The sequence below is a fragment of the Tupaia chinensis genome, unplaced genomic scaffold (genome assembly GCF_000334495.1).
Source record: "Tupaia chinensis unplaced genomic scaffold, TupChi_1.0 Scaffold000201_1, whole genome shotgun sequence".
NCBI classification, from domain to species: Eukaryota; Metazoa; Chordata; class Mammalia; order Scandentia; family Tupaiidae; genus Tupaia; species Tupaia belangeri.
This window is the reverse complement of record NW_006159676.1, coordinates 917,976-926,605: the sequence shown is the minus strand read 5'-3', so window position 1 is coordinate 926,605 and position 8,630 is coordinate 917,976. Positions and strand designations below refer to the sequence as shown.

General features: G+C 53.3%; 2 protein-coding genes across 2 annotated transcripts in view; one reads left to right on the top strand and one right to left on the bottom strand.

The window, feature by feature from the left end:
- RFXANK (regulatory factor X associated ankyrin containing protein) overlaps positions 1 to 1,817 on the top strand; it is a gene marked incomplete in the record, with an annotated part of 12,433 nt that extends 10,616 nt beyond the window's left edge. The window contains 1 exon segment of the mRNA XM_014587312.2: positions 1,593 to 1,817. Within this exon segment, the coding sequence (XP_014442798.1) occupies positions 1,593 to 1,663 (71 nt within the window).
- A 31-nt stretch (positions 1,818 to 1,848) lies between these two features.
- On the bottom strand, positions 1,849 to 5,164 carry NR2C2AP (nuclear receptor 2C2 associated protein). The gene is made up of 5 exons (XM_006147096.3): positions 4,814 to 5,164; positions 4,596 to 4,686; positions 3,241 to 3,346; positions 3,095 to 3,162; positions 1,849 to 1,985 (listed from the first exon to the last, which is right to left on the bottom strand). Exons 1-5 carry the CDS (start codon positions 4,849 to 4,851, stop codon positions 1,866 to 1,868), a joined length of 423 nt encoding a protein of 140 aa, XP_006147158.1. The 5' UTR covers positions 4,852 to 5,164; the 3' UTR covers positions 1,849 to 1,865.
- Positions 5,165 to 8,630: the final 3,466 nt, after the last annotated feature.

Genomic DNA, 8,630 nt, shown 5'->3' with positions numbered 1-8,630 from the left:
AAAGCAAGAAATCACCTCCCAGGGGGGATGGCCATGCCACAATCCCTTCTCCTCCATTCTCCTCTCGGGATCTTGGGCACGCACGCACATGTGCCCGGCATGAGTTTAAGCCACCGGGTCCGGGACTTGAACCACAGTGGACTACATGGGAGTCCAGCGACATAGCCATGACGCCAACTGCTGGTCCCGCGAGAGCATTCCTGTTAGCAGACATTCAGTGGCCCTGTGTATCTCACCTGGGGACATCCCGGTCCTGGCTCTCGAGGGTCTGCATGTGCTGGGGTAACAAGGCCAGTGGTATGTTAGTGACAGAGACCATGATCGGGGACACTCAGGCACTGACAGGCCCCAAAGCCATGGAGGCCAGCCCTATTCATGGTGTAAGGGGTGTGTGAGCAGGGGCCTTACACAAACCCCAGAGATTTCCTTCATCCCCCCCTCACAATGTGACTCCAGTGAGTCCCAGCAGGTGGTGGAGTGCTTAAGACACTGGACTCCCACATGGCCTACTACGGTTCAAGTCCCGGCTCTGCAGCTTGAGACTCACACCGGGTACATGTGCATGTGTGCCCAAAGTCCCAAGAGAAGAGGAGAGAAGGGATTGTGGCATGGCCATCCCCCATTGGGGGTGATTTCTCACTTTCCCACTCTCTGTTTTTCTGTCTCTCTGGCCTGGCCAAGCCTTAACCACCCATCAGCAAAGACCTTAAAAATAGAGAGAGAGAGAGAGAGAGAGAGAGGGACCAGCAGATGGCGTAATGGTTACATCGCTGCAGGACTCCCACATGGTCAACCATGGTTCAAATCCCAACCCATGGCTTGAAACTCAAACTAGGCCTATGTGCGTACGTGCCCCAAATCCTAGGAGGACAATGGAGAAGGGATTATGGCATAGCCACCACCCCTAGGGGGTGATGTCTCACTGTCTCTTTCTCTCTGTCTCTCCAATGAGCACGGGCACCCTATAGCAAACAAACAAACAAACAAAAAATCCCCACGGGACTCCATTGTAAATCCCTATCATGAAACGAAGAGACCCTAAAAGAAGCCATCTTCTGGGGTTCTCGGGAGATTAGGGTTCAGGAACGACTAAGACTTCAAAAAAACTTCATTGAAAGGGAACCAGCAGTTAGCGTCATGGCTATGTTGCTGGACTCCCACGTAGTCGACCGCGGTTTGTGTCTCGGACCCGGTGGCTTAAATCTCACGCCAGGCGTGTGTGCGTGCGTGCCCAAGATCCCGAGAGGAGAATGGAGAAGGGATTGCGGCGTGGCCATCCCCCCTGGGGGGCGATTTCTCACTTTCTTTCTTATGTTCTCTCTCTGCTGGGGACTGTACATACCCTATTGCTAGAGAGAAAAAAGGAAAAAAAGGCATTTTTACGAATCTATGAGAAGGACAGGATGCTGGGAAGGAGCCCAGATTCTCCTAGCCTTGATCTGGGAGGGGCGTGGGTTCTTCTGTCCCCAGAGTGGGTCCTCCATGCAGGTCCCAGGGCTGGGATGACCCTGTGTGTCCCCCCAGGGACAGGGTGAAGGTTGGTGATTCTGCTGTCCCCATTCACGGGCCACCTGTCCCTGTGCCATCTCCAGTCCAACAGGTGATCGAGAACCATATCCTCAGACTCTTCCAGAACAACCTGGTCCCCGCCGACCCGGAGTGAAGGCCACCTGCCGGGGAGTCAAGATACTCAGGGAACAAAATGATCGACCCAGAGCTGGGGGAACCCGGAACTGGCTTCAAAGGCAGCTTTTGGACAGACGGTGGGAGGGGACCCTTCCCAAGAAGAACCAATAAACTTTTCTGTGCAGAATGTTGCTGTGCTTCCCCGAGGGCTTCCTGGAGGAGGCGGCAGTCCAGAGGCCTCAGACCTTCTTCTCTCCCAGCACCCGCAAGTGGTAGATGACCACACGACCAAAAAAGTCAGTGGTGTCCTCAAATGTCACCTTGAGCTGGTTCACCTCGGTGGCTGGCACGGGAAAAGTGTGAACGTGGGCCGTCAAGGAACACAGGTGGTTTTTTTCTTTTCTTTCTATTTTTTTTTTTTTTCTAAAAAAAAAGAGCTTTTTGCTATAGGGCTCATGCACTCGCCAGTGAGACAGAAAATGAGAAATCACCCCCCCGGGGGGATGACCACGCTGCAATCCCTTCTCTTCCATCCTCCTCTCTGGATCTTGGTCTCTCACACACACACACACACACACACACACACACCTGGTGTTTCAGGCCTCCAGGTCCGGGACTCGAACTAAGGTCAGTCATGTGAGAATCCAGCGCCTTATCCATTACGTCATCTGCTGGTCCCAGGCAGGTGGTTTTCATTTCCCAGCCGCCAGCCCCATCCCCCTCAGACTGGAGCTTTAGTACCAAGCTCAGACCCTAGTGAACCCTGGGCTCCTCCAAGCCTTCCCACATAACAGATAAAAAATAGAGGCCTGGGGTCCAGCAGATGGCATGATGGTTACGTTGCTGGACTCCCATGTAGCCGACCGCGGTTCAAGTCCCGGACCCGGTGGCTTAAACTCACGCCGGGCGCGTGTGCGTGCGTGCCCAAGATCCCAAGAGGAGAATGGAGGAGAAGGGATTGCGGCATGGCCATCCCCCCCCCCAGGGGGGATGGCCACGCCGCAATCCCTTCTCCTCCATTCTCCTCTCGGGATCTTGGGCACGCAGGCACACACGCGCCTGGTGTGAGTTGAAGCCACCAGGTCCGGGACTCGAACTGTGGTCGACTACATGGGAGTCCAGCAACATAACCATCATGCCATCTGCTGGTCCCCTTAGAGAGAGATTTTTTGCTATAAGGCATGTGTGGTCACTGGAGAGACAGAGAGCGAGAAATCACCCCCCGGGGGGGATGGCCATGCCGCAATCCCTTCTCCTCCATTCTCCTCTCGGGATCTTGGGCACGCACGCACATGCACCCGGCGTGAGTTTAAGCCACCGGGTCCGGGACTCAAACTGCGGTCAACTACGTGGGAGTCCAGCAACATAACCGCTACACCACCTGCTGGTCCCTCTCTCAAAGCTTTCAAAGAGGCAGACTACCTCCCTCTGTACCCCCTTCCCTCCTCCAGAGGCCAGGGCAGGATATCTGAAGCGAGTTGTTGTCCTCGGGGTAGAAATTCACAATCTTGCTGAGAGCCTCGCTCCCCTGGGAACCTACGGCAGCAGAAAGGGGCAGACAGTAAGTCTGGGAGCTCCTTTGATGCCCCCACCTCTCCCAGGGCCTTCCAGTACCTTCCAGGCAGCCCCGGCGACTGGAAAAGCCGCCCTGGAACTGGATCTGCAGCTGGGACACACAGACGCGCTGGGGAAACTCTAGTTTCACCCACTGGGAGGGCCCCTGGAAGCAGATGGAAAAACAGGCCCATAGTCACTCCTGACTCAGCCATGCTAGGAGGGTTTGTTTGTTTGTTTGTTTGTTTGTTTAAGATTCATTGTGGGACTAGCAGTTAGCTTCATGGCTATGTTGCTGGACTCCCATGTAGTTGACTGCGGATGGCGTCCTGGACCCGGTGGCTTAAACTCACATCGGGTGCGTGTGCGTGCGTGCCCAAGATCCCGAGAGGAGAATGGAGGAGAAGGGATTGCCGCGTGGCCATCCCCCCTGGGGGGTGATTTCTCGCTTTCTGTCTCTCTGTCTCTCTCTGTCTTTCTGGTGAGCGCACGCGCCCTATAGCAAAAACCTCTCCAAAAAATAAAAAAAAGAAAAGATTCATTGCCATAGGGTGTGTGCTTTTGCTGGAGATAGAGGGAAAGTGAAAAATCACTCCCCGAGGGAATGGCCATGCTGCAATCCCCACTCCATGGTCCTCCTGGGACTTCAGGGAGGCACGTACACGCGTGCAGCGTGATTTTCAAGCCACCAGGTCCGGGACTTGAACCACAGTTGGACCCGTAGGATCTCTCTTTCTCTGGTCAAATTTTAAAAATAATAATAATAATAAAAAATTACATTATTCTTTTAAGAATTAATAACAAAATTAAATACATAAATTAAAAAAAAAAAAAACAGAAAAAGTACTACTTTTTTTTTTTGGGAGTGTTTTTTTTGGAGATGTTTTTGCTGTAGGGTGCATGCACTTGCTGGAGAGACAGAGAGACAAAAAGCGAGAAATCACCCCCAGGGGGGATGGCCACACTGCAATCCCTTCTCCTCTCGGGATCTTGGGCATGCACATATATTCACTTGGCCTGAGTTTGAAGCCTCCAGGTCTGGGACTTGAACTGTGGTCGGCCATGTGGGGGTCAGCGACATAACCCGTTGGTCCCCAGAAAAAGCACTTCTAATAGGGTCTTATGCCACATCACCCCCCAGTAACAGGCAGCCTGGATCACAGACATGTACTTGCAGGTGAGGTGTGTACAAAGAAGCCCTGGGATTCAAACCCACAACCTGCCCACGTGGCTCAGCCAAACCCAAGTGCAGTATTTTACACTGTCACCAGCCAGTCCCCATCTTATCCCTTATTCACAGGGTCCATGGGGGGAATTTGGCACGTGTTCCTTTGCAGATCCATCCCGCCTGGGGCCCCCAGTTCTCAAGGCACCCCAGCCTCTGCAGGAATGGAAATTCGAGGGAGGCACCTCACCTGGTCCGAATTCCAACACGTCTCCTCGTCCTGGTCGAACAGGTGTTTCTTTCCGAACTGCCGGGTGTCCCGATTCAGCACGGAGCTCACCCTGGAGACACCAAGATCAGAGCCGGGGGAGGGCTTGAACCCAGCTCCCAGAGCCCCCTGACTGCGTCCACCCCAACTCGCCTCCTGAGCTTAGGGTCCTCCCCCATGCCCGTGTCCCCAGATGTCACCTGATCACCGTCTCTGGACACACCAGTGAATGGGTCATCTCGGTTCCACAAGACTTCGCAGGGCAGGGCTCTGCTTGGGCTGGAGCCACGGGTTCGAATCCCGATGCCGCTTCGATCACTGCACGACCCCACCTGCAACTCTCCCACCCGCTCCAGTCCTAAACGTCACCTCAATTACCACCCCCTGCAGGAAATATCCGAAAAAGTTGTCCCGGGGGGAAAATGCCAATCATCAGAACCAGGTCTTTCACGGAAAACGGGTTTCCCACGGTTTTGGGAGCTGCCCTTCTTCCTACGAGCCTCAGTTTCTCTGCAAATTGCCCAGGGAACAAAAAGCCAGGACCCGGAACCGCGTGGGTGCGGCGCATGCGCAAAGTGAATCAAGGCCCGCCCCCTTCTGCCACTCCTGGGCGGGGCTTGGTGTGACCGACCCCGCCCCTACGTGCTCAGCTCTTAAAGGAACCGCACTCTGCGACCGAGTTTCTCTTGCCCAAGTTAGAAGGGCGTGCTTGCCTTTTGGGGTTCCTGCGGGTGTAGAACCCAGGTTTTGGCGTCTGAGAGACTTCCTACGTGGGGTAGTCTGCCAAATCTATTCCCTAACTGCTAATGCAGCTTGGGAATAAAATCCTACCACTCGGGACCGGCAGATGGGGTCATGGTTGTATCACTGGACTCCCACGTAGTCGACGGTGGTTCGAGTCCTGGACCCGGTGGCTTCAAACTCACGCTGGGCACGTGTGCGTGCGTGCCCAAGATCCCCAGAGGAGACGGGATTGCAGTGTGGCCACCTGGGGAGAGGGGGGTGATTTCTCCCTTTCAAAAAAATAAATAAATAAATAAGGGGATAGGCAGATGGCATGGCTGTTAAGGGCACTGGACTCCCACATAGCCGTTCGCAGTTCGAGTCCTGGACCTGATGGCTTGCTTTGTCACTGCCCCCCCCCCTTTCTGTCTCTCACTCTGGTCGAATTAAAATACATAAAGTTCAATAAAATAATAATTTTTTTGGAAGAGGTTTTTGCCATAAAGCGCGTGTGCTCGCCAGAGAGACAGAGAGATAGAAAGCGAGAAATCACCCCCCGGGGGGGATGGCCACGCCGCAATCCCTTCTCCTCCATTCTCCTCTCAGGATCTTGGGCACGCACGCACACGCCCCCGGCGTGAGTTTAAGCCACCAGGTCTGGGACACGAAGCACGTTTGTCTACATGGGAGTCCAGCAACATAGCCATTACGCTAACTGCTGGTCCCAAGAAAGAACTTTCTTTGGAGAGAGACTTTTTGCTATAGGGCATATATACACGCCGGAGAGACAGAAACAGAGAGACAGAAAGCAAGAAATCACACACTCCCTCGCCCCAGGGAGGATGGCCACGCCACAATCCCATCTCCTCCATTCTCCTCTCAGGATATTGGGCACGCACGCACACGCGCCCGGAGTGAGTTTCAAACTGCCTGGTCTGGGACTTGAACTACAGTCGACATAGGGGAGTCCAGCGAAGTAACCATTATGCCATCTGCTGGTCCCCAGAATTACTTATTATTTTATTTTTTAAAAATTATTTTATTCATTCATTTTTTTTTTTTCACATGAGTTTTGCCAGAAAAAGACAGAGAGACAGAGAGCTGCCAGGTTCGGGACTCGAACTGTGGTTGGCCATGTGGAAATTCCAGCGCCTTAACCACCAGTCCACCTGCTGGCCCCTGAGAATTACTTATTTTTAATCTATTTATTTACTTTAATGTGCTATAAGGCACATGTACTCACCAGAGAGAGAAAGAGAGAGAAATGAGAAAGCAAGCTGCCCGGTCCCAGACTTGAACCATGATCAGACACATGGGAGTCCAGTGTCTTTAACCACTGCTCCACCTGCTGGGCCTTTTTTAAAATTTTTTCCTTTAAGATTTTTGGCTTAAGGCACATGTGCTTGCTGGAGAGAGATAGAGACAGAGAGAGACAGAGAGAGAGAGAGAAAGCAAGAAATCACCCCCCAGGGGGGATGGCCATGCCGCAATCCCTTCTCCTCCATTCTCCTCTCGGGATCTCGGGCACGCAAGCACACGCTCCTGGCATGAGTTTAAGCCACCGGGTCCAGGACTCAAACCGCGGTCAACTACGTGGCAGTTCAGCCACATAGCCATTATGCTAATTGCTGGTCCTGGTCCCATTAATTCTTTAAGAAGAAAAGGTAAGGAAGGAAAGGAAAGAAAACCACCCCAGGCAAATGTGTATTCGTGCCAAAATCCTAGAAGGAGAATGGAGAAGGGATTATGGCTGGCTTCCCTGGGAGGGAAGGTGTGATTTCTCACTTTCTCTCTCTTCTGTGGGTCTCTCCTGCGAGCACACACACACTATAATGACCTTTTACAAAGTATTAAAAAAGAGGGGCCAGTGACCAGCAGATGGAGTAAGAGTTACATCACTGGATTTCCGTGTAGTTGACTGTGGTTCTAATCCTGGTCCCAGCGGTTTAAAACTCACGCCGGGTGTGTGCGCATGCGTGCCCTAGATCCCGAGAAGACAATGGAGGTGAAAGGATTGCAGAGTGATCATCCCCCCCAAGGGGTGATCTCTCGCTTTCTGTCTGTCTCTCAGGTGAGTGCACACACCCTATAGCAAAAATCTCTCTTAAAAAAAAAGGGTGGGGGACCGGCAGTTGGCGTAATAGCTCTATCACTAGACTCCCATGTAGTCGACCGCGGTTCGCGTCACGGACCCAGTGGCTTAAACTCACGCTGGGCACGTGTGCGTGCGTGCCCAAGATCCAGAGAGGAGAATGGAGGAGAAGGGATTGCGGCGTGACCATCCCCCCTGGGGGGTGATTTCTTTTTAAAAAAGGGCCAGCAGATGGCATGGTAGTTGAAGGCACTGGATTCCCACATAACCGATCATGGTTCGAGTCCCAGACCTGGAGGCTTGCTTTCTCCTTTTCTCTCTCTCTCTGTCTCTCTCTGTCTGTCTGGCGAGCACACGTGCCCTATAGCAAAAACCTCTCCAAAATAATAATAACCAATGGAATTAAATAAATAAATAGTCTTTCAATGGAGAAAAAAGAATATAAAGTAGAATTCTACATAAAAAAAAGAAAGAGAGAAAGAAAGAAAGAAAGAAAGAAAGAAAGAAAGAAAGAAAGAAAGAAAGGAAAACGTGGAGTGGGGAGGGGATTCCAGGCAGCAGAAGCCAAGGCCGAGCCGGGTGAAAGACCAGGTCTTGGAATAACGTATGTGGAGCCATGTCCTGCTGGGCCCGGGCTTGGGCCAGGGGAGGCCAGGAAGGTGGGGACAGGGAGGAACACTCCGACGTGCCTGGGTGGAGGGTGACGAGGCTGAAGGCGGCTGTCCCTGGCTACAGTTGAATGGCCCGTGACCCAGCTCCTTCCTTCCAGGCTGGAGGAACGGCCTCTGGCACCGTACAAATGTCGGCCCCAGCCCAGCCCAGGAGGGGGGCTGGCTGGGAAACTAGGTCACCACCGGAAAGGCCGCCTCGCACGCCTGCCTGCCCGGACTTCCCGCACTCGGTCACGGTCTGCTGCCATGCACACCCTGCTCTGCTGATCCCAGGGCTGAGGGGCACGTAGTAAGCTACACTTTGAGACCAGCAGTTGGCGTAATGGCTGTGTCGCTGGACTCCCGTGTAGTCTACCTTGGTTCAAGTCCCGGACCCGGTGGCTTAAACTCACGCCGGGCGCGTGTGCGTGCGTGCCCAAGATCCCGAGAGGAGAATGGAGGAGAAGGGATTGCGGCGTGGCCATCCCCCCTGGGGGGTGATTTCTCGCTCTCTGTCTCTTTCTGTCTCTCTGGCAAGTGCATGTGCCCTAT

Excerpts from the sequence above, each read along its gene's own strand:
- NR2C2AP (XM_006147096.3), bottom strand. The coding sequence starts at position 4,851 with ATGACCCATTCACTGGTGTGTCCAGAGACGGTGATCAG. Across the intron at positions 3,347-4,595 it reads CGTGTTGGAATTCGGACCAG|GGGCCCTCCCAGTGGGTGAA; the intron begins GTGAGGTGCCTC and ends ATCTGCTTCCAG. Across the intron at positions 3,163-3,240 it reads TCGCCGGGGCTGCCTGGAAG|GTTCCCAGGGGAGCGAGGCT; the intron begins GTACTGGAAGGC and ends CTGCTGCCGTAG.